The sequence below is a fragment of the Typopeltis vanoorti genome, chromosome 18, assembly GCF_054136105.1.
Source record: "Typopeltis vanoorti isolate ZY-2024b chromosome 18, IOZ_Tvanoo_1.0, whole genome shotgun sequence".
Classification (NCBI taxonomy): Eukaryota; Metazoa; Arthropoda; class Arachnida; order Uropygi; family Thelyphonidae; genus Typopeltis; species Typopeltis vanoorti.
Genome location: NC_143566.1, coordinates 18,053,483 through 18,079,820, shown reverse-complemented (window position 1 = coordinate 18,079,820; position 26,338 = coordinate 18,053,483). Strand labels below are relative to the sequence as shown.

The window sequence follows — 26,338 nt, the reverse complement described above, 5'->3', positions numbered from 1 at the left end:
TCTGCCTTCAAAATCCTTAATAATGTTGAGTTTTGTTTCCAAAGTCAATGTTTTTCTTTTCTTGCTAGCTGTAGAAGAATCGGATTTGCTTCTTTTGGATGACATTATTATTTTTTATGTGATAAAATTTTTATCAAGAACATAACATTAAATAATCGCAAGGTTTGTAGACTATAAAAATCGTGTATGAATGGAGGCTGTGCGAAACATGTCAGTGCTTGTTCACTGCATGTACGACACTGGCGAATGCGGCCGGCACCTGAAAGATACGACTAGTGGTGAGGCGTGAAGCAGGATGGGAATACGTACATATAAGAAACCGCTTAACTCCGGATTCGCATAAGTCGGGGTATGACTATACTTTAATAATATTCACCCTTATATTAAATTCACTATTGAATTTGGAGGTAAACAGGTGTGTCTTACTTTACTTAGGTCTTTACTATTTTTGGACACATTTGTAGAGGCATCCGAGCAGAATGCGCTCAATTTCTCAGTGTATAGGAAACCAACACTTGCATGCCACATCTCATTACCACTCGGCACAAAAAATAGGCATGATTCATTCTCTGCATGATGGGGCTTGCAGATTCTCCACTAATACAAATAAAAGAAATCAAGAGCTTGACTACCTCAGCATCATCCTACCAAAGAATGGTTACAATAGAACATTGGCCAACCAAATTCTACATCATCCTCTAAGACAGCTAGATGAACATGAAAAACAAGACTTCAGAGGAATAGTGATTCTCTCCTACATACAATCAGTCACAGATAAAATATTAAGGATACTTGATAGTTCCCCCCCCCCCCCCCCCACACACACACAAATTTGTCTCTAATTTAGAACATGATTTATATAAAATAAGACCCAATATACTTTGGGTCTTATTTTATTAAATTAAACACCGAATTGAAATTAGAAGAATTTCTAAATTACTGCACAGAATTGTGGACAGACAAATATTTTAAAAAAGACAACTGGCAAACAATTAACGAAAATGAAAAGGAAATAACTAAAGAAGAATTAGAAATCAGCCTGAAAGAAACAAGAAACGGAAAATTAGCTGGAGAAGATAAGCTAGGTTCAGAACTATATAAATATGCAGGAACAAGATTCAAAGAAAGACTTATTATTTTTAAATAAAATTTATTCAACTGGTATCCCCCAATAGAATGGAAAAAAGCAATTGTGATTCCTGTCTTTAAAAAAGGTAATAGAGATGACCCTAAAAACTATAGAGGTATCAGTATATTAAATTCCTGTTACAAAATATATAGCAGAATCTTAAATAGCAAACTAATGAAATATTCTGAAAACTTTATTTTAGAAGTACAGAATAGATTTAGTAAAGGACGATCATGTATAGACCCAGCCTTTTGCCTAAAATTAATAATAGAGAAAAGAAGAGAATACAATTTAGAAACACATATTGCATTTATTGACTTTGAAAAAGCATTTGACAAAGTTAAAAGAAACGTATTATTTAACATATTAAAAGAAAGACAAATATCAAATAATATCCTAAAAGTTATCACAAGTATATATGAAAATAATCAAATACAAATAAGATTAAATCACGAGCTATCATATACGAGAGAGATAATCCAAGGGGTCCAACAGGGATGTCCACTCTCAGCAACTCTTTTTAGTATTTACTTAAATGAAATAATAATAAAATGGAATAAAAATATACATCGAGGAATTAAACTTTCTCCTACAGTGAACTTAAACACCCTCCTTTTTGTTGATGACCAAATAATAATTACAGATTCTGAAGATAACTTACAGAAAGCCATTTTAGATCTAAATGAGATAGCCAAAGATTATGGTATGATATCAACAGAAAAATCAAAAACTATGGCCTTTAAAGGACATCATCCAGCAAGAACTAAAATAGCAATAGATAATAAGATCTTAGAACAGGTGAATTCATTTAACTACCTAGGATGTATGATCACATATGAAAGTGAAAAAGATATAAACGTAAAAATTGCAAAATATTTAAAAATAACAGGTGTAATTAACTCTATATATATATAAACTGAACCTAGTTCAAAAACAAACCAGACTAAAAGTATACAATATATTATCCCTACCAGTCTTAATGTATGGAAGCGAAATCTGGACAATAAAACAAAAAGACAAAGATTAATAACAGTAGAAATGAAGTTTATGAGAAAAACTGCAAAGTATGCCCCATTTGATCACAAAAGAAACGAAGAAATTATGCAAGAATTAAACCAAGAACCAGTAAAAGAAAAAATTAAAAAATATGAACATAAATGGATGGAACATGTTCAAAGAATGAAAACAGAAAGATTACAAAACATGCCTTAAAATACAAGCCATTAGGAAAAAGAAAACCAGGACATGCTCTTAAACGATTCAATGATGACTTCTAAGGCTGGAACAGGCCATGCTAGGGCCTAAATCCTTGATACACATGATAATAATAGTCCCCCCCCCCTTCAGCCACAGTATTTGGTCTTCCTCCAGGCATGAATTGGCAAAATATGTGGTTGCAGGATTTTGATGCTAGATGATTGGAAACCCTCCAAATTTCTTACTAACTGGGTCAGTCCCATGTACTAACCAGTGGCTGGCCTGTGGAACTGTTTTACTACTGTATCCTCGAATGGGGGAGAGTTAGTGTTCCCCTAAAGTGAGGGGTCACTGGCAGTCTTTCTTTAATTATGGAATTTTTGTTGAATGCTCTAGGGTTGTCAGAGTGATAGACAACAAGCAATTTAAGCTTCATATCACCACTAGCGTTAGCTCCCAAAATAACGTTGATCGGTCTTTCATTGGTTTATGCCCAGGAATATTTTTCTTATAATAAATTTAGTTTAATCCTTTATCCAAGCGTGTGCAAACAAAGTTTTCGCCTGAAAGTATCTTCAGGACTGGGGTAAAGTGGTACAACACTGGGCGACTCCTTGCAAAGGTGGAGCAAGCTACCAACACTCTATCTCAGTATCTCCCATAATGCAAAACACATCTCCTTGCGGATATGTATAATGTTATGCATTAAGGGAAGAGCCACTACCCAGACTAGTTTCGACCTTTATTGAGGTCTCTTCAGTGGGAGCCAGGCCCAAGTGGAGATACCAAGGCAGAAGCATTAGCAAGGTCATCTCCTCCTATAGGAGCTGCCAAATGGTGTGTGCGACCTTTTATTAATTTACTCTGGATTTAGAGAAAGATGTTGAAAGTTAATTTTTCACTTGGTCAGACTATAATAAATTTGTTTGTAAATTTATTATAGTCTTCTTAATTATTTGTGTTCTTCATTTGTGCCTACTGTAGACCTGTTCAAGCCATACTGCCTAGCAACATCAGACATCTTCTGCCCACACTCTACCTTGACTATTATCTCTTGCTTGGTTTCTATAGTGAGCATAGTTTTTGACACTCCACTCTTTTTAGGCCCCATAATATTATCATTTTTTTTTTTTTTAATAAAATGTTCAGAAAAGCACTTACAAAAATTCAGAGAACAGAAATCAACTAGGGCACAAAAAGGTTATGTATACAACTGTCCAAGTCTCGTTCCAGAAACCGTTCATAGATGGCAGTAAAATACAGTTCTACAAATCTTACACACAGCATCACGTCTTCTTGTGTTTGTTGTCTGGACATAAAAAATCTTTCGCTGAAGTGTTAGTTGTTCTAAAGTAGTTCGTTAGTTGTTAGTTGTTCGCAGTCCAAACTGTTCATTAACCGATCACCCACTGTATATATATATATATATACGCGCACACAGTAGGTCCTCCATATTTGCGGTTTCACTTATCAGCTGTTTGAAAAATGTGCACAAAACGGTCGAGCTGCACACCGGTTTAAAGATGCATATATGCAGGCTGAAAACTTGTCGAAATATCCTTGTTTTGCTAGGCACGTGGACTTGAACATGTGTGTTTGTTCATGTTTAGTTTTACTCTAATTGTCGAAGAAAGTAGTCAATTGTCTGTCATTGCAATTAAAAATTGCATTTAAATTCAAGCAAATAAATTGTGAAAAATTAAAAAATGGCTTCAAAATCAAAGAGGAGATGTGAAGTGCTCAGTATTAGTGAAAAATCAAAGATTATCAATATGATTGAAGTAGGGAAAAAAAGCCAATTGCAACCATTGCCAAGATCTATAATAGAAACAAATCTTTAATAGGTGAAATGTTTAGAACGAAGAAAAAATTCATGCCAGTCTTTCCATTGTGCCCAAATCTGCAGATTCTCCCATAATTTTTATGTTTTTTAGACTAAACCTAGTTATGGGTACAGTGCGTGATAAGGCATTACTCAAGGTAGAGAAAGCTTTGAATTTGTGGGTGGAAGATATGACAAGAAAAAGGATTCCTATTGACGGTAATATGTTACAACAAAAAGCAGTGATCCTATATGAAGACATGCGGCTGCAAGACAAACAGAAGAGGAAGAAAAGTCATTTAAGCAAGGGCTGGTTGCATAGATTCAAAACTAAGTTTAATCTAAAAAACATAAAAATTATGGGAGAATCTGCGTTGACCGATGAGAAAGCTGCTGCATTGTTCCCAGCAGAATTAAAAAAAAATTATTGCAGAGAAAGGTTATCATCCTAAGCAAGTTTTTAATTGTGATGAAACTGGCCTTGTTTGGAAGAAAATACCCCAACAGACCTACATCCATAAAACTGTGAAGCAAGCAGCAGGCTTTAAAGCATTTAAGGACAGATTGATGCTGGTACTTTGTGGCAACGCAGCTGGTCACATAATTAAACCTGGCCTTGTTTACCAAGCACAGAATCCACATGCCCTTAAAAACGAAAACAAAAGTTGTCTGCCTGTTTTTTGGCAATGAAATCCTAAAGTGTGGGTCACTGCCATGTTATTTATGGAATGGTTCCATCGATGTTTTATTCCAGAGGTGAAAAAATACTTGGAGAGGGAAGATTACCATTGAAAGTTTTATTGATAATAGACAATGCTCCAGGGCACCCTGAGTCACTAGTTACCGAAGATGAAAATGTTCAAGTAGCTTTCTTCCCACCTAATACGACCTCATTTCTTCAGCCACTGGATCAAGGTGTCATTAGATGCTTCTAAGTCTCATATGCTCGGCAGGTTTTCGTGATTTGTGCAATGATTGAGGATTCTGCTGATGTTGGAGTCATGGAATGCTGGAAATCATTCACAATTGCAGATGCAATTGTATTAATCAAGGGAGCAACAGACGAATTGAAACCAGAAACGGTAACTGCATGCTGGAAGAATTTGTGGAGTGATGCCATTCATAATTCCCAAGACGTCACTCATATTAACTCACAGATAACAACGATAACTCATATTAACTCGCAGATTAACACAGCACGGAAAATAGGTGGAGAGGGAATTGACGATATGACAGAAGAAGAATTGAATGATTACATAGATGGACATTGTGAGGTGCTCACTAACGAGGAGTTGAAAGATTTTGCCAAATCTTCTACAGAAGAAGATGATGAGGATGAAAGCGAACAAGAACCACCATCGTGGACACTCAAAAAATTTGCCACGATATTTCGAACAGCTCAAACATTAAAGGAACAGATAATGGATTATGATTCAATGATGGAGCACGGCATAAAAATTACTCGCACAGTAACAGACGCTTTGGAACCTTTACAGAACCTATTTACTGAATTGAAGAGACAAAAATGGCAGCTTCCAATAACAATGTTTTTTAAAAAAAGTCGACAAAGCTTCTATCATTGATGATCCTCAATCCACAGGATTTTCTCAGTAGGCAAGCATGCAGCCAACTGTCAAAGATTTGGAGGATCAATAAATATGTAGTTGAACACAACAAGGTGTTCTGATCTCAGTTAATTTCACCTAATAAGAATAAAAATGTTAAGATTTTATTAACAATTACATTTTCATTAGCATATTTTCTCATTTCATTCTACATAATTATGTGGGTTAAATTTTATTTGACTAAAGAAGTTTTATTGAATGAGGCAATTTTTTTGGTTTGCTACTTCACCCATACTACTCAGGGGTGCTTTCTACCGCATTTGGGCACACATTCCATTTCTCCTTGTAGATTCTAAAGACGTAAAAATTGTTTCATGATAATTTTAAATGAATATGTAATATTATTATAGAGGAGCAATGGAATGTGTACCTAAATGCGGTAGATAGCATCCCTGGATAGTACAGGTGAAATGGTAGTCTAGAAATTACCTCAATAACTCTTTTTATTATTATTTATTTAGCCATACAATTTAGTGTATACATTATATATTGACTACATAACATATTCACTAAAGAACACTACAATCCTAGCTTGTGAGACTAAGTCAATTTATTAATAATTTCCTGCTTCAATTTTGCTGTGTGTTATGATCTATTGAGTTGTTTCCAACTCCTGGTTGACTCCACGAACATACACTCTCCATTCCGATCTGTCCCTGACCATGTCTTTCAGAACCTTCAAGTGCACTCCAGTAGCAATGGAATGTGTTCCCAAACCCGGGGTTCTAGAGCCTCTACTCTTCAGATAACAGCCCTTGCTTTGGTATTCTCAAGTGCTGAATATTGTGCTCCTGTGTGGCTAAATAGCCCTCACACAAGGATTATCAATTCTCAATTGAACAATACCTTAAGATTAATTACAGGCTCTATTAGATCGACCCCAACATATTGGTTACCTCTTTTAGCAGGCATTATTCCTACAGAACTACGTAGATTGAATTCTTCAGTCCGTGAATTCCAAAAAATTGCTGGTAATCCGAACCTACCTATTCATCAGGATCTCCCAACTCTTAACGTCAATAGATTGAAATCTCGCCATCCATCACTACGAGCAGGAGAAGAACTAGTGCTAAATAATTTTAATCCTTTATCAAAGTGGGATGAAACATGGAAGGAAAATACGAAAGAACATTTGCATAACATCTTTAAAGGTGATCAAATCATCACAGGATCAGATCTACCTTGCAAAACATGGACGGTACTAAATAGAATTTGGACAAATCATGGCCTATGTGGAGATATTCTCTATAAATGGAACAGACAAACATCTCCAGGATGTGACTGTGGTGCTCCATGACAGACTATGCAACATATTGTAACAGAATGCATCTTCCGTGCTTATCAGAATGACTGGAATGACTTTTTACAAGCGGCTCCTGAAGCTGTGACCTGGATTACAAACTTAGATCTGAATTTATAATGATATATATGTGTTTCTTTTCCTTATTATAACATATTAAGACTTTAATTTTCCAACTTCTTGGATTAGATCTGTGTTTTTCTTCAAAGTTTTAACTTAAAATATTTTAAATTCTTCAATTCTGTTAATATATAATGACATCATGATTCTCTTTTTTAACATCATGTTTTTGCCATGAGCTATGTATGTGCCCAAATGCAGTAGATAGCATCCCTGGATAGTACAGGTGAAGTGGTAGTCTAGAAATTACCTCAATAACTCTTTTTATTATTATTTATTTAGCCATACAATTTAGTGTATGCATTATATATTGACTTCAATTTTGCTACGTATGTGCAAAAATCTGGGTCTCACTAGTGTCTGCTACTATCCGCGGAAAACGATGGAACCAAACCCCTCGGATACGGGCCTACTGTGTGTATATATATATATATATTAGTTATATTATTTTTTTTGAAAAAAATAGTTCTTGACCATGGTTATTCATGCAAATTTCTCTACATTTACCTAAGACATTTGGGATTGGATTATTTCCAACCTATTTTTACTAAATAATTTAAGGAAATTACGTCAACTAGGATATACATTAAAATAAATTTTAATATGCTTCAATATTTCGGCAATGTCACGTTGCCATTTTCAAGAAACTTAAGAACAAGACGTGCACGCAGGCACAACACACAGTAAATGAGGAAGAAGCCGGAAGCTATTATTTCTCCTAAAGTCCTGATGGTGCCCCCCTAGTGGGCAATGTTGGTATTCTTGGGCGATTGGGCTGAAGGTCTTCTGATGTAGGTTTCCCAAATTTGAGGCAGTCTCATGCAGCCAAATTTGTTGAGGTTTGGATTGTTTCTTAGGGCTGAAGCTGATTCCATGAAAAGCCTTTCATATTTGTATTTACTACGGTGTATAATCGTGGCTTTCTTCCACTATATTCTATGGCAGGTATCCAGTGCATGGTGAGCAAGACCAGAGTGACTGTATTGATGAAACCGGATGTAGTCCTTGTGTTCTGCAATTCTGATATTAGCTGTCCTGCCTGTTTGGCTAAAGTAGGACAGCTTACAGCTGCAAGGGACCTGGTATACACCAGGTAGGTCTAGGGGGGGAGAGGTTGGTCTTTAGTAGAGCGGATAAGGGATGCCAATTTTTTTATATGGTCTGTAACAAGAAGTCATGTTTTTTTAGGATTTTTGTAATTTTTTCCGAGGTGCCTTGGATATAGGGTATGGTGATGGATTTAGAGTAATCCTTGTTGTGTGTGGGGGGGGATTGTGGTTTACTGGTTTCAATATTTTTTGGATTTTTTTTTGGGGGGGGGAGAGTAGCCATCGGCTGAGAAAGTGTTGAGAATGTGGTTTAGTTTTGTGGTTAGGGCATTGTCATTTGAACAGATAAGTTTAGCCCTGTTGTGTAGTGTCTTAATGACTCCATATTGTTGTGAGGAGGGGTGGTGGGATTGTTGGTGTATGTATCTGCCTGTATGGGTGGGTTTTCTATAGAGTGAGAAAACCAAGGTTCCACCAGGCTGGCGGGTGACTTGTGTGTCTAAGAAAGGAAGGCAGTTGTTTTTTTTCTTCTTCTAGAGTGAATTTGATTCTGGGGTGTTGGTTGTTTAAGTGTGTTAGGAAGGAGAGGAGTGCATCGGAGCCACGTGGCCAAATAGAGAACACATCATCAACATAGCGAAGCCAAATGGTTGGTTTTTGTGGGGCAGAGTTTAAGGCTTTCTTTTCAAAAGTCTCCATATAAAAGTTGGCCAAGGGTGGGGCGAGTGGAGATCCCATGGCGGTCCCCTCTATTTGTTTGTAGAAATTCTACAAACAAATAGAGGGGACTTTTGAAGCCTTAAACTCTGCCCCACAAAAATCAACCATTTGGCTTCGCTATGTTGATGATGTGGTCTCTATTTGGCTACATGGCTCCGATGCACTCATCTCCTTCCTAACACATTTAAACAACCAACACCCCAGAATCAAATTCACTCTGGAAGAAGAAAAAAACAACTGCTTTCCTTTCTTACACACTAGTCACCCGCCAGCCTGGTGGAACCTTGGTTTTCTCACTCTATAGAAAACCCACCCATACAGGTAGATAGATTCGCCAACAATCCCACCACCCCTCCTCGCAACAATATGGAGTCATTAAGACACTGCACAACAGGGCTAAACTTATCCACATTCTCAACAGAACTAAACCACATTCTCAACACTTTCTCAGCCAATGGCTACCCCCTCCCCCAAAAAAAATTCAAAACCAGTAAACCACAATCCCCCTCCGCCCCTCACAACAAAGATTACTCTAAATCCATCACCATACCCTATATCCGAGGCACCTTGGAAAAAATTACAAAACTCACTTGGTGAAGTTATACTGCCAGAAGTGGAGGAAGCGAGGAATCTTGGGGTGATTGTAGATGGAAATTTTAAGTTCCAAGGATGTATTGCAAGGGTTCTGAAGGTATCTCAGAAAATTGTTGCAATGATGAGGACATTGACTAAGAGAGATAAATGTGTGATGACCGCATTATGTAAAGCTTTGATCAGACTATATCTCGCTATCTGTGCTCAGATCTGGTCACTGGTATTTGAAGGGGATAAAGTAACCTTGGAGAGGATGCAAAAATGGATATCAAAAATGATATTGGGACTGTATACACTGTTGATTATGAAGATAGTGGAGGGCATGTCCAAACTGCCCTCTATCTATCTTCATAGATAGAAGACAAAGTGGGTGGATATGATCGAGACATTTAAGCTGCTAAAGGATTATTATTGGATTAACACTGAGGAGGTTTTTCATATGCTAGAACGAGGGGAAGGAACAAGGACAAGTGGCCATTCCTGGAAATTGCAAGTAGTAGTGAGGAAAAGGGTAAGAAGTAAGTTTTTTTTTTTTTAATATGGAGAGTGGTAGGATAATGGAATGTATTGCCTTGAGAGGGTGGTGAAAGTGCAAAAGGTAGGTTTGTTTAAGGAGTGGCGTGATAGACTTTTTATTGACTAGTGTTGATCTCCCCTAATGAGTCTGTGACTTCATGGAAGTTAAGAAAATAATAATAATAATAAATGCATAATTCACTTCGCAGTTCCTTTTATTACTTATGAAATTTATATCGACAGTTTTATAACATTTAATTTCTTCTTCTTTAGGATCAATATAGACAACTTTATGTTGAAGTCATCAAGAAGATTTTTCCTGAAGATGTCAAGTAAGAATTTATTTTGCTTAAGGTTTAATATTCTCTCTATAGAATTCCTTAAGTGGCTTTAACCCTAGGTTCCAAATTACACAGAAAATGATCCTTTGTTTTGATCTAGAGCAATGTTCCTCAACCCACAGTACATGGAAAAAGATTTGGTCATATGTGATTTACAGATGGTTGAATTTTTTAATATAAGAAATTATGAAAAATAAAATATTAAAATTCTCTCCCCTCGAAAGATAAATAATTACATGTTTTTCTTATATAATTTTCAATCTATTGAGGAGTTGACAAATTATGTGTTGATTTTCAAATATTTTTGCTTGTTCAACCTCTGAGCAGATAAATATATATTTCATGGAAAGCTTAAAATTACCAGCAAGTTTTTAGCTCAAGTTGTTTTCTATTCGTTCCTGGAAAACTTTCTTCCATGGCAATTATACTGTTAATATGATTGTTACTTTAGTAAGATGCAGCATTGAGGATTTAGTAAAGTATGTGTCAATCTGCATAATCTGTGTCTTGCATGCCCCTGTTTACATAATTTAGTATCACATCAATGTTTCTTTTCATTTAATTTCTTCTTATTTCTGTCACTAGAATATTATGATTGTGTTGAAAATTCGGTTGTAATATTCACTTAATTGTTATTGATTGCAGTTATGTCACTGTTAATGCAGTATTTTATAATTCATTTTGTATCGTACATATTTTAATGAGTGCTGGTGAAACTTTTCAATTTTGGTGGTACAGCTATAAAAAAAAAGGTGGGGAACTGCTTATCTAGAGCAATTGAAATAAATGGTAGTCTTTTATGATTTACTACTGAGGATCTTTAAACAATAAATAAAATTTAAAATGTCATTAAAAATGCCTTGTTCTTAATTGTCTTTATACTACCTAAACATAATATTTTCTAGAAATATTTTTCAAAATAGTACAGTGTGTGTGTGCATGCGTAATTAATTGCTTCTTTCATTTTATTGTCTTGTTATTCAATTTTAATGCTGTGTATTAGATTATCAAAAAGCGCTTCACAGTATAAACAACATGAAAAATATTTTTCAAAATAGTGTATGTGTAATTAAATGCTTCTTTCATTTTATTGTGACCACACAATAAATGAATGACATGGTAAATAAATAATATATTCAGTTAGAAATATTCTGTTGATTTTCAAAGCAGCATTTCAAAGCAGCACAAATTCAGTTGTAGTAGTACCACCATCACTCAATTAGATTGTTCCCGTACAATTTGAATACTTTCTGCTACAGTCTAATTGAGTGATTGTGATACTAACACAATTAAATTTGTGCTATAAAAATGCTGGTTTAAAATTTAATGAAAAAATTTTTTTTCATTGGAATCCATCTGAAATAAAAATTTTAAGATGCACTAAAATTTTCTTTTTCTGTCCTAGGATCAGCTGATGAATGAAGTTAATTCATAAGTCAAGTGAAATATAGTCTTAGAATGACTGTCACACCATTGTCTCTCCCAACAGTAACATCATTCTCAAAATACTTACATAGAGGGCCAGGGCAGTTCTTGACACAGCTCTTGCCATTGTCCTCAGTTATCTTTGTAATACTGTTTTTAGTCAGTGGCCACTACTCTTAAAAAAAGGCAGTACGTCATGACCCCCATTTCTCTTGCACGCAACTCACAAGATTACTGTTATTACATGATGTCTCCAAAGGGTCCAAGGACTCATTGTGGGAGGGCATGCTACTTTTTTAATCCTCCAACTACAGAATGACATTATCATCAACATAGCGGCACCAGTAGTATTTTTTGTCTGTAAATTGCGTTTGTGCTCTTGACCGATTTGCCTGTAGATGTTGATTCTAATTTTAGAATGAGCATCAGCTATGCAACCACTTCCCTAATTCTCAGTAAGTATGGCTGCATTAGTTTGTCTAAGATTTGGGAGACAAGTCTTTCTAAGACCACTTTTGGCATGACTACTCTGAATCAACTTTGATTTTTACCTGGTCCATGGAGGGCTCGACAGAACATTAGTTATTTTTTGTTAACTATGCTTATGCTATTCGTGTCTTATCACAGTTTTAATTTGTGTTCTGAAGATGCTGGTTTCAAATCCAGTGAAATATTAAAAACTGAATAAATTATTTTTGTTTTTCTGGTGGTGGTGTTTTTACTGTAAAGGACTATTATGAATAACCATTATCACATCAGTATATGTTTATGGATGATTGATATAATAAATTACTAAACTTCAATTTTCATGCATTTTCTTCATTGCATGTATCCATTCCAAAAGAAACACACATCACTACACATTCAACTTAGTAAACACGTGGAAGTATTTTCTTAATTCCTGATTGAATTTGTAACAGTTTATATTTACTTCTTTCTGGTTGCACATGGATTTTGTCTTTATTCAAAAAATATTATCATTTGGAAAATTCATCACATAGGAAGGAGTATCTGGTAGATATTTGCATTTTTTCAGGCTGCTAACAAATATATTTGCATCCCTTCCAGCTTCGTCCTGGCATCAGAAAAGGGAAAATGAGCTAGAGTTGTGAACATTGAAATCCTGAAAGACAATCACTTTATTGTTAGTGTTTTTGGACTGCAAAAAATAAAGCATGTGTGATAAACATTTGAAGAGATCACAGTGATTATGATTATTAGAATTAGGAAATTGATAGAGATAAAGAGTGTGACATGAAATTTGGATCTAGAGTAGATCAAAAAAAGATTTTAGATTTGACATTCTTCACCATTAGAAAGAAAACCTTTTTTCTGTTTGGTTCCAAAGTAAATCATACTATACATATTATCTTGTTTTAATCCTATACCCAAGTGTAAATAAACAAAGTTGCTTGTGAAGTATCTTCATGATAGGCTAACACAATTGTATATTGAAGCTGTTGATTTCACATCCAATCCCTCAGCATTCTGTAATGCATAAGCATACTTCCTTTTGGATATGTGTATTGCTGTGCATTATGGGATGAGTCATTATCAAGACCAATATTGATCTTATTGAGTCTTATCAATGGATATAGATGCAGTGCGATGTTTCTTTACATACAAATTTTGCTCATGTTTGGGTAAAGAATTAAAAAGAATATAATTTTTGTAGTATAATTTATACTGTGTCCACAACCTAAGGAGCACTTTTTCTGAAGATTATGCTGCAAATTCAGATGAATCAACTTCTGGCAATTTGCATACTGATGATTTAAAGTAGAAAGCGGGTACACATAAATTTTCAAATCGCGCTCAAAGGGGTCGTGTGGTAACACTTAACAGGATAAAAGGCAAAAGGTTACACAAAGTGAATTGTGTTTAAAAGAAGCAGCTCTTTTCTTGAAGGAATAAAGTTGCAAACTTGGATGTCTCAAAGACATCATCTAGATGATTTCATGCATAGAAGAGTTATTGAAAAACTTGAAGGCGGCTACAGAATTAATGATATTTCTAGAGTTTGGAATCTTGCATAGCATTGTATCCAGGTTCTGGGTAGTGTTTGAAACCAATGGAACGTGTTCCAGACATTTGCTAAGAAATTGCCCTCGCTCTACCACGAAGATAGGTTTTTAATTATATCAGCAAAATGTAATCGATTCACCTCTTGCAAGTCGGCATCATTCAAGCACAGGTACACAGATATCTTGACAAATGCCTCCAAGTATGCCTGTACATCTGAAGGCAGTCTGTGTCCCTTTATCCACAGCTCATCGTAGAGCATGTTTTGTGTTGTATCCATAAAAAGTGGACAATACACCAATGGGCTCATGTACTCTTTACAGATGAGTCATTTTAGTCTTTTCTTTGATTCTAGATGACACTTGATCTGGCATGAAAGTGGTACTGCTTACCATCGTGAGAATGTTCTCGAAAGGGATAGATGGGGATAGTACTGGTGTCATGGTGTGGGAAGGCATTATGCTTAATGGATGCCCTGAGCTACAAGTGCTATAAAAAGAGACTATGACTGGTGAACAATATTGCAGTGAAGTTTTTCAATTCATGTTTGATTGTTCCTTGGTCTGTAAGTGAAGATTTAATTTTTATGGATGACATTGCAACACCACATCGTATACGAGCAGTGGAGATACTTTTGAAGACTGGGAGTATTAATTAAATTGAGTGGCCAGCTCGCTCCTTCAGATCTCAGCCTCATAGAATACATTTGAGATTCTATAGAAATTTCCTTCCAGGAAACAAACAAGGCCTTATCCTTGCCCTGAAGAAGGAGTGGGCCAGTTTCCATTGATAACTCCTAAATCACTTGGTTCCAAGCATGGTACAATGTTGTGAAAAATATGTCCACCCCGAGCTGCATCACAGTTCGGGGTGGATATATTCTATGCTGTGAAATGTCTGTGCATTTCAGTATGGAATGTTTTCTGTTAGTACTGTACATTGCTTCCTTAACTATATCCTTCAGAAATTTTTAAATTTTGCCAATAGCATACTGCAATTTAATTTATAACACATTTTTTGAGTAATATAATTTATTAGTATGCTGGCAATAAATTTATGTCCACATTTGGCTGTAGTCATGAATGGTTTTTCATATACAGATAAACATTTACGCTAGCATACAAATAAATTGATGTTAGATTGCATGAATGCACAGATATGTGTACTTTCCAAGTGGCATAAAATGAGTTTGGATTGCTAAGGTGGATAGTAGTTATTATAGCAAAGGAACAATTTGGCTTCATGCTTGATAGATCAACAACAGATGCTATCTTTGGGTTATGGCAGATGATGGAAAAGTATTGAGAGAAACAAAGGGAGCTACATCTGGCATTTATTGATCTTGAGAAAGCATATGATAGAGTGCCAAGGCAAGAATCTGGAGGTGTCTGAGGGAGAAGAAGGTGCCGGAGAAATATGTCAGGTTGTTGTGGGAAATGTACAGAAATGTGAAGACAAGTGTTCGGACCTGTCTGGGACAGACAGAAAGTTTTCAAATAACAGTTGGCTTGCATCAAGGGTCAGCATTAAGTCCGTTTCTGTTTAATATTGTGATGGAGGTGGTAACAGAGGAGGTGAGAGAAGATGCACCTTGGACAATGTTATATGCAGATGACATCTTGCTGTGTGCAGATTCAAGAGAAGAAGTGGGAACTAAACTGGAAAGATGGAGAAAAGTACTGGAAGAGAGAGGTATGAGACTGAGCAGAAGTAAGACAGAGTATATGTGTTGCACAGTGGGCGGCGGACAGGAGACAGATCTGGAGCTGGAAGGAAATGTCACCAGGAAGGTGAGAGACTTTAGATACTTAGGTTCAACAGTGGAAGAAGATGGAGGAGCTGAGAAGGAAGTGGGATGCAGGATACAAGCGGGTTGGAGGAACTGGAGGGAGATGGCTGGAGTGTTATGCTATAAGAGGGTGCCGATCAATCTGAAAGGCAAAATCTATAGGACAGTAGTGAGGCCAGCTATGACGTATGCTATAGAAAGTGTGGCCCTGAGGAAAAATAACATCAGCAGGATGGAAGTAGCAGAGATGAGAATGCTTAGGTGGATGTGTGGTGTGACCAGAAAGGATCGTCTGAGAAATGACTATGTCAGGGGAACAGTGAAAGTTATGAACTTAGGAGCAAAAACAGGAGGCAAGGTTGAGATGGTTTGGTCATGTGATGAGGAGGGAGGACGAATATGTGGGAAGAAGGGTCATGCAAATGGATGTGCAAGGAAGGCGGAAGCGTGGGCGACCAAAGAATAGATGGAGGGAGCTGGTAGAAGAGGACTTGAGGATGAAGAACTTGGATGTGGTGACAGCCCAAGACAGGAAGGTGTGGAGGAGACTCATTATCAACAGTGACCCCCCACTTAAGTGGGAGAAGCTGCAGAAGAAGAAGAAGAATAGTAGTTATTATAGCTGCTAGTCAAGGTCGTTCATCTGTAAATGTTGAAATGATGTGAAATTGATTTTTTTATTTCCGTATTTTTTTTAGTTCATTTTATTGTATTTAAAAATTTTTTATTTTGCAGTAGTTTTATTCTCTGCAGTACTGCCCTAATTATTTATGTTGCCTTTCATAGTGTTCAAGAGCAGGGACACAGTTAAAATACAGAGTAGAATAGTGGTTGTAAGGTGGTCAGTTCCCCCCCCCCCCCAAATCTCTTTCCACACAGCACTATATTCCACGCACACACACACCACTGTATTCAAATAGCTCCAGAGTTATGCTGTCTATTTGAGTAGCCTCTTAATTGGTTGGGTATGCAGTTGGATCTGCTTAAAAATATATCTTAAAAATATATGCAATACAGGCAACACTGTATTCATCTTCTTCCTGTCCTTCCTGTCTATTTGAGTAGCCTCTTAATTGGTTGAGCATGCAGTTGGATCTGGTTAAAAATATATCTTCAGCAATACAGGCAACACTGTATCCATCTTCTTCCTGTCCTTCCACAATCTGCTTCTGACCCTCTCTCTGACTCTTAGTTGTACTAATTTCATATGAATCCTGTGTACTCTTAATAAACAACAATTGCTCCAAATGACCAACACCGAACCCATTCCATCAGCTTTGAATGATTCTAACTTCCCTTTGTATTCATTCCATACATTCACAAATTGAACACTCTCTTCATGAAACAATTCAGCCATCTTTTATTCAGCATGATTGCTCTCCTTCTCAGCTCACACCTGTCATATTTGGTCAACAAACTAATCACTTTCCCAATGACACTATTATCCTTCACTTCCTGCAATAACTTCTTCAAATCCCTTTCCACATTCTTTGTCTCACTATTCAAGTTGTTTATGCCCACCACTACAACTAATTTTGGTGCCTGTTCCTTCTATGCAAAGCATCTGATATTCATTTTATGGCACCACCTGTAAAACATGTATAATACCTGTAAATTTGTAGTACCTGTAAACATGTAACCTAAATAATCAATAAAACAATTATTAATTGTGCTAATGATTATTTAGATTGTGTCCATTAGAGATGAAAGTAGCTCTGATAAAGGACAGTTCTTTATTTAAAAGACCACGAGTAAAACATTCTGTGCATGGCGAACCAAAGTTTTGATCACGCCATATTTCTGACAAGAGTGATGTGATGCAGCATTAATGTATTTACCAGTACGAGTATACCAAGAACTGTTGACTGCCAGTGGCATTCCACACACAGTTGATATATAATGAGAATATCCAGAGAAGGGAGACAGTTGTTTCCTTATACTTTAAAGATAAATTTAATTCTTAGGTTTACTTATTTAATTTTTTCAAGTATTTCATGAAGTTCCAACAAGGAAGAGTTCTAGATAGCAAAAACAATAATGTATCTGTACCAATAGATGACTTAAGAGCAAAAATATTAATATGTTGTTCAAATTATTCCATATAATGATTGCAAGAGTTGGGGAAAAAGGAGACTCCACTGCATTTCCTTCTATCTGTTTATAAAGTTTGTTTTGTAACCTGAATTTTATAACCTTGACAACTTTGGAAACGTACACTGCCTATTACAAGTAGGTAATACTTGTAATACTTCCTGCATGCCCAACATTGACCCATACTACTGGAAGTTGGCATCCAAATGCAATTTATTCATTCCTGACCACTGCCTTGTTGGAATTTAACAAAGACTAACTGGGAAAATTTTTCTATTGAGCTAGATAAAAATATTAAGTTGATACTGCCTCAAGTCAGAAACTATGATGGATTTGATCATAGTCACAGCAGAAAAGCATATCCCATGATCTTGAGTAGAATATATACTGGGATGGAATGAATATGTGAAAATTTGTATAACGTATGTAACTTCTGAACTGCTTCAGACAGTCCAGTTGGAAAGCATGGAGCCTCTTTAAAAAACTGGGTGACATCTCACATGGTGTCCAACCCAAACCTGAAGTCACCCTAAATCAAATATCCAATCATCTAATCAAAATGTCTAGAGCCAAGTTAGATATCAGCATTCTAAATTTTTATTCTACATTTTGAAAAGATAAACAGCTGACTCTCCCAGTATCTTTTCACTATTCACTGAAGCAGAGCTTATGATTGCTGTTAAAGCAGTGAAACCAGAAAAGTCTCTTTCTCTCTCTCTCTCTCTCTCTGGGATTTGATGGTGTTCATCCAGAATTTTTAATTCATTGCAGTGAAAAGCTGATTAAGTGGCTAGCTGATTTCTTTGCAAATATTTTAAACACAGGTAGATTATCAGTGAAGTTTAAATGGGCGAAAAGCATAACCATTTTGAAACCAGGGAAGCCTGCTGATCGACTAGAAAGCTATAGGCCAGTATCTTATTTTCTTCGCATTTGAAAAGATGAAAAGAATTATTTATCATAGAGTTAGCATACTGACCTTCAATACTCTTCCACCTGATCAAGCTGCCTTTAGGCTGTGCTGAAATTGCAAGGACCAGGTTCATGCACTTACTACATATATTGAAGCAAGATTTGAGAAGCGCTTATAAATTGGAGCTGTCTTCACAGACCTTATTGTGGCTTATGACACTGTCTGGAGAAAGAGAATAATTTACAAGTTCCTGAAAATTACAATTTGCAACAAGATGTCCCACCTACCGAACAAGATGCTTTCTGATATAATCATCCAGATTAGTGTAATGAGAGTAGTAGCAAACCCAGTAAATAACTGCCTTTCCCAAGGATCTGTGCTTGCCCCCATACTGTTTAACAAATTAAATAGCAGACTATATTAATCTAGTCTGCTGTTTATTTTGTATATAGTAGACCTCCCTCAAATTTGCTCTTGGCACATTTCACCTATGCTAATGACCTTGCAGTTGCAACTCAACACATTAGAGTGGTAGTTTTAGAGATTATCTTGAACTGGGACATGGACAGATTGAGCCAGTATTTGGAAATGGAGACTTACACTGAGTGTCACGAAGACAGATTATTGTTTTCATCTAAATAACAAGGTGGCTAACTTCATTTTAAATATTTCTCTAAATGGGACATCTTTACCTTAAAATTCTGATCGCAACTATTTTGATATTATTTTGGATAGAACATTATCATATAATAAATATCTTATAAATGTGGCTATTAAACTGAGAACAAAAAATAGTATTCTCAAGCAAGCTGGCTAGTATATCCAGAGCCGCATGTACATCTATTCTCTGTACTTCTGCACTGGGATTAGTATACTTAACGACTGACTACTGTTCATCTACTTGGCTGAACAGTCGATACAAAAGTAAAATTGACACAGTTTTAAACCATATACATAAAGACAATATGAATTATAAGTGATACTATTAGAACAATGCCTTTATTTTGGCTCCTGGTTTTAAGTCACATGGAACCACCCCCATATAAGGAGAAAGAGAAACCTACTAAGGAGTTCAATAAATTATTGGAAGATGAATCTCTTCCTACTCACTATAATATAAATACTGGATTCTATCAATTAAAATTAAGATGCCCACCAGTTGTATATGCTAAGAAGCTTGCTTTTGGCAACTACACTGAGTGTAGTTGCAAACTACAACTTGACCATGTGGACTGAATTGACAGGGCTTCTGTGGTGTGACAGTCTCTCCACAGTGGTCAACATCCTGTGGGATTTAAACTTTCCCAAAATGTAGGTTATTTGCAACAGAGTACGGAGTGGCCATAGTCAATGTGATTATTCATTTCACAAATGGGGAATGGGGATTTCTCCAGGTTGCAATTATAGGTCAGAAAACCAGACTATTTTTCACAAAAAAAAAATTTTTTCTTTCACCAGAGATCAGCCATTAGTTTTAACAGTTGACCAGATCAATGTAACTTTAGCATATCATGTAGATTGTAATGCAGCTTGTTTCTTTGTATATGTGTATACTCCAGATGATGACCTTAATGTGAAGGTCTAATCATCGAGTGATTATTTTGGTTTATATTAAACTGAAGTTTTACTTAAACACGATAGTTGTTTCCATAATTTGCATAATGAATAATCTGATCACTTTCAATTCTGTCAAAATGGTGTTTTAAATATGTAAGTTTAAAATATAAAACTAATAAATGTTTAAATTTATGTAGCATAAATATGATGCAGTGAAAATGTTTCACTGTGTATTTAGATGAGACAGAGAGGAAACTACAATTTTATGTAGAAGTTTGTCATCATTTGTTATTTTAAGATTTATTTTGCCTAGAAGTAGAAGTTATGCCAACATTATGTTGTTTATTTTGATATACATGCTTGTAGTGGTTGTTGTTAGATGAATAATTACTTATTTTAGGGTTCATGAAATATCATGATGCTTTCATTAAATTGAAATTTAGTTATTTCTAGTTATTTGAAGAATTGTGGATTTTCATTTAGAACTTTTTAGTATGTATCTGATGCAAACCTCTCCAGCTTGAACTTTTTTTTTTTTCTCTCCTCATCATATTTTCATCCTTTATTGATGTAACCAGTTTTTATATTAACATCCCATTGGAGAGTTTGCAAAATCCATAGTATATTATATTATTGCTATATGTTGACACAAATGCTCTAAGCATGCTGCAGTACTGATTGGCAGGTAGGTGCTGTATAGTAGCACCTTGTAGAAAATCATTTTCTACAAGGTGCTACTCAAATTCATTTCCTGTGTTTTGCACAACTACAGTCATTTAACTTGCATTCCCTTGTATTTTTACCTTACTTTGCTGTCAGTGGTGTGTAGCTCTGTGAAAAATGATGTCAGAATAGTTTTTGCAATGTATGTATGTTGATCAGATTAGTTGGTTTTGAGATCACAGTATCGATGTGTAGTGAAATGGTTAGTGAAGAGTAAATATTTAAAATATAAGAAATATTAAATTAATTTTTAATGATAGTTTTTACACATGTATCTGAAGCATCTTTAGTACAACTAAAAAAATGAAACAGCATAATATATAAATTATAGAACAGTTTTGAAAAAGGCATCTTCAGTACAACTAGAAAAATGGAACATCATAATATACAGTTTACATAATGATTCTGAAAAGTTGTTCAGTAACTTTAGTATGGTAATAAATGATCAGCCAATTCTTAATTCAAGAAAATATTAATAATAAAATGAAATAAATTAATGCTTTTTCAATCAACTTGCCTTTTCATATTATAAGGGAGATAAACATAGGCCATTAGATATTTAACTTTGGACAATTTCGTAAGTTCGGGATAAATTTGACAGTTTCGTAAGGAAAAAGAAAATCTTCTTTGTATCTATTAAATTTAATGAATTGACAAAAAAACATTACAGGCAGAGTTAATTACAATACTATCAACAAGATTTACTCAAAATAACCACCATTAGCATCGATCACAGCTTCAATTCTGCTTCGGAACCTCGAACAAGCTGATGCTACAGTCTCCCTGGGAAGGGCCGCAAAAACTGTTTTAATTTTATCCATTAACTGGGCTTTTGTATTACTGGAAGTGCGATTGGTGTCTTTTTCAACTGCGCCCCATACAAAATAATCCATGGGGTTAAGGTCTGGGGAGTTTGGAGGCCAAACATTTGGACTGGTGAAGTCGTAGAAATTTTCAGACAACCATTTTTGACTTTTCCCAGAGGTGTGGCAAGGGGCCGAATCCTGCTGCCATACATACGGCCTACCATTGGCTACCCTTGTTATCCAGGGCTTGACTACAGTTAGCAACTCCACGAACAAAGCCCGAATTCCAATGCCAGGGTTCTTCAACACCTGTTCCTGCAGATTTGCGAGGAATTCTGCTGTACGAACGCAATCAGATCGTCTGCTAGGGATCTTTCTTCTTGCTACATCCTCGTAGTCACCATTGCAAGTCTCTAGTTCATGCCTGATTGTTTTTACTGTATTCAGGGAGCATTGGGCAGCAGTCGTAATATCCTTATTTTGATGGCAGGCACGAATCATCATGATACAAGTTATTCTCTTCCATGATTCAGGTGGGTTCCAGCTATCCATCCTTTCTGACATCTTGTATATGAATGAAGAAGGGTCCAAACTTTTAAATGAAGAGAAGTGTGTGTTAATACATGTAACTTACGGAAAAATATAATTAATTATAAATATGTCAAATTTATCCCGAACACCCTGTATATTAAAGATCATAAGTATATCAAGCTTTTCCAGCATTGCAATAGCTTTCTGAGTTAACCTTGCAATCAGAGCAAGAATGTTTGGGAAGCTGCTAATTTTCCAATTTCCAAGATTGGATTTTTAAACATTTGGATTTTTTTTTGCTGTCAGTAGCAAAATTAAACTTTTGTTACTGAAGACAATTTTATCACTAGTATGGTATCACCATGAATTATTCTTCTTTTACCTCTTTCCATCCACTGCTGGATATAGGTCTTCCCCTTTACCTTTCCAGTTCTTTGTCTGTAGCTGTTGTCCACCATGTCATGTCAAATCACCCCCATCTTGTTCTCTGGTGACTTTTCTTTCCTTCTTTTGATATCAATTCATTGCTTAATTTTGTCCATCTTTTGTCTGTTAATCTGCTAATATGGCCAACCAATCTCCATTTACATGCTTTACAGTAATTCACAATATGTTGCTGGCCTGGTTGGCTGAGTGGTTAGTGTATTCGCTCTCCACCCAAAAGGCTGTGGTTTCGAATCCTGCCCTTGCCATGGATGTTTGCGATTGTCTGTGAAAATACTAGTGGTGGTGGACAGTAGCTTCCTTTGGTGTAGATGATGCAGTTTGCTGTAGTGGTGAATTGAGTAGTAGAGAGATGAAGAGCTGTAGAGTAGGTGCTCTTCCTCGATGACCCCTTGGAGGTGTCACACAATAATAATAATAAAAATGTTCTACTCCAGTCATCTCTCTAATTCTATTCCATTTTGTTATGTTGACTATTCTTCTCTCCAAGACTGTGTTATTGTTAAATTGTGAATGAAGCTATGTTATGTAATTTATTTTTTTTCATTCACATTTAACATTGTTTATTATATATTAATCATGGCTTATATAAAATTATTTATTATTCCTTAATTAAGAATTACTAATTAAATATTTATTTAAAACCTGACCTATTATTAATTTATAAAATAATAAAATGTATAGAATTTTGTATAACCAAATATATATGATGTAACGTAAAGTGTTATTTTATATTTAACTGTATACGTAATCAAAAAGTTGAAGAAATAGCTTAAATATTATATTGTTCTTATTTGTGAAATATTTAATGTTATGTAATCACTCATGTAGCAGTAATATAGCATACATTACATTGGCGAAATGTTTACGCTTAGTCTATTGTCATGGAAACGCACGCGTAAACAACCACGAGTGGAGTAGAACGTGGCGTTCGAACGTAAGGGGGGAGTGAAGGTCATATAGAATATAGAGAAAAAGGGAAAGAAGAAGGAAGGTCATAGATAAGATAGAGAGGAGAGAAGAATTATTATTAAGCGAGTGAGGAGAGAGTTTTGCGGAACCAAGATTATAAAATCCTTAGGGCAGAAATTTATGAGTAAAGTGTTCGGAAGTGAACCTATAAGTAGTGAAACATAAAGTTTAATGTTATAAGCGAAATCTGCTGTTGTTATGAAGAAAGGTTGATGCCGTAATCAGATAAAAGGAAACTGGACAGTCAATGCGAAAATTCTGATTAGTGCCAGTTAATCTGGATTACGATTAAATTCTATGTTGCCCTAGGAAAAGGTTATATTGATTACTTGGAGAAAAGTGAACTGGAAAAGATATTAGTACCTAATTACTGTTATTTGGAATAGTGAAGTGCGACTTACAGTAATACAGTTTAAACTATGGAGAATATTTGTTATGTGTGTTCCGCTAATGTTAATTAAGTTAATTCATAAGTGCTCTCTCAATAATTTGATGTATTGAAGAATTTGTCTGGTAAGAGTAGTTGTATAAGTTTTTCTATTCTAGCATTAACTGTAATATATTTCCGATGCTCAAGGTCCGGGAATATTGTTGCTTGGAATTTAGCTTACGTAGTTCATTGCCTGCTGTGAATATAAACATTGAGCTGATAGATTTGTGAAGACTGAATAAAATGTGAAATTGTTATATTAACTTGAGAGAAGAAGATTTGTGTTTTTGGGACTGTGAATAGTATATTAAAGTTAGAACATTGAATTAGCATCAGTGACCTAAGAAGAAGTGTTAAGTTAATTGTATAGTTCCATTTTAAAATAGAGTTCTTGTATTTGTTAACCATATCATATATTAAATGTTTTATTTTGTTGATCTAAATATTGTGTTTGCCTGAATTCCTTATTATTGCACCGTTCATAAATATTCGAATCTTGCGGGAACCCCAAGTAAAAATGATAATAGATGATTCGGCCTAATGAGATGACTGTTAACTCAATTTAGAACTGATCCTACTATTTATATAGACTAATCTAAGAATAGGGTGGCGCAGTATAAATATAAATTTCCCTACTTTTGGATCGGTGATCATTTCGTAATTAGTTGTATTATTCATAAAAGTGACTTGAAACTAGATAGATTTAGAACACGACACAGAAAGGAGTCGTCATGACATTATATCTTTGTGGCGTTGGTCTTATTGGCATCTTATCTCTTATTTGTCCTATCTTAAACTTTATCTTTTGTTTATAATAAATTTAGTTTAATCCTTTATCCAAGTGTGAGCAAACAAAGTTTGCACCTGAAAGTATCTTCAGGACTGGGGTAAGGTGGTACAACACCAGGGCACTCCTTGCAAAGGGGGAGCAAGCTACCAACACTCCTATCTCAGTATCTCCCATAATGCAAAACACATTTCCTTGCGGATATGTCTAATGTTAATGCATTAAGGGAAGGGCCACAACCCAGACTAGTTTCGACCTTTATTGAGGTCTCTTCAGTGGGAGCTAGGCCCAAGTGGAGATACCAGGCAGAACCATTAGCAGGTCATCTCTACCTATAGGAGTTGCCAAATAGTGTGCCACCCTTTTTTAATAAATTACTCTGTGTTTTGCATTATGGGAGATACTGAGATAGGAGTGTTGGTAGCTTGCTCCACCTTTGCAAGGAGTGTCCTGGTGTTGTACCACCTTACCCCAGTCCTGAAGATACTTTCAGGCGCAAACTTTGTTTGCTCACACTTGGATAAAGGATGAAACTAAACTTATTATACTCTAACCAAGTGAAAAATAAACTTTCAACATTTATCTTTTGTTATCATTAAATTTTTGTACTTATTATCAGTTAATTCGTTTGCCGACAAATTTATATTATTTAATGACTGCGCCAGCCGGCAACTAAATTCTGATACACTAACCAAGATTACTTAGAAAGAAAATGCATGGATCATGAAGTATACAGTTGTGGTCCCGTTTCTTATATTACTAGAGGGTTCCCCTTTTATGCACGGTTCATAATTTTCCAAGTGGTAATTCAATCCACAGAAAGCATGACAAACTCATTTGATTACACATAAAGAAATACATTTATTTTAGCACAAAACATAATGATACAAGTTAGTTAATCCTTAAATTAAAAAAGTCTGGGTTCCCTCCCTTTTCTTAAATTAACACATCCAAAATTTCTACACTGTAATCCTCTATACTGACACAAATTCCTTCACTTTTATATATATATATATATATTAGATTTCTTGAGGCAATGCTCCTTCTTATATTTTAGACTTAATCCTCCCCCCAAAATTTTAGTTAACATTCAACTAGGTTTTAACAGTATAACATTATTATTCTTTAGATACAAACAGTTTGTACGCTCGGTCTCCTACTTGGCTCAAGCCTAAAATGCCTTCTCCTTAGATATAGACAAAATGTCCAAACTGCAGACAGTTCTTGTAACACTTCACGGAAGTGGGCTGTGTTCTTAAAGACCAGTTCTCCTTACTCCACGGTTACTCCGATATTAATATGAAAAGATTTCTGCTTACTGTTCTTGCTTTATCTGGATATTCGCATCTCTTTACTGTACCTTCTTTAATGGCGGCTTCACTATTCCTTTGTTCCACATGAAACGAAACGCTCTTACACTGAATTATACACTGAC

The 26,338-nt window shown here is 35.5% G+C and overlaps 1 protein-coding gene across 5 annotated transcripts in view; it reads left to right on the top strand.

Moving 5' to 3' along the window:
• LOC150096516 (polyamine-transporting ATPase 13A3-like) overlaps positions 1 to 26,338 on the top strand; it is a 751,182-nt gene that overhangs the window by 139,768 nt on the left and 585,076 nt on the right. For all 5 annotated transcript variants that reach the window (XM_090407885.1, XM_090407886.1, XM_090407887.1 and 2 more), the window contains one exon: positions 10,346 to 10,404. In XM_090407885.1, coding sequence (XP_090264011.1) covers positions 10,346 to 10,404 — 59 coding nt within the window. The remainder of the gene's footprint in view (positions 1 to 10,345; positions 10,405 to 26,338) is intronic.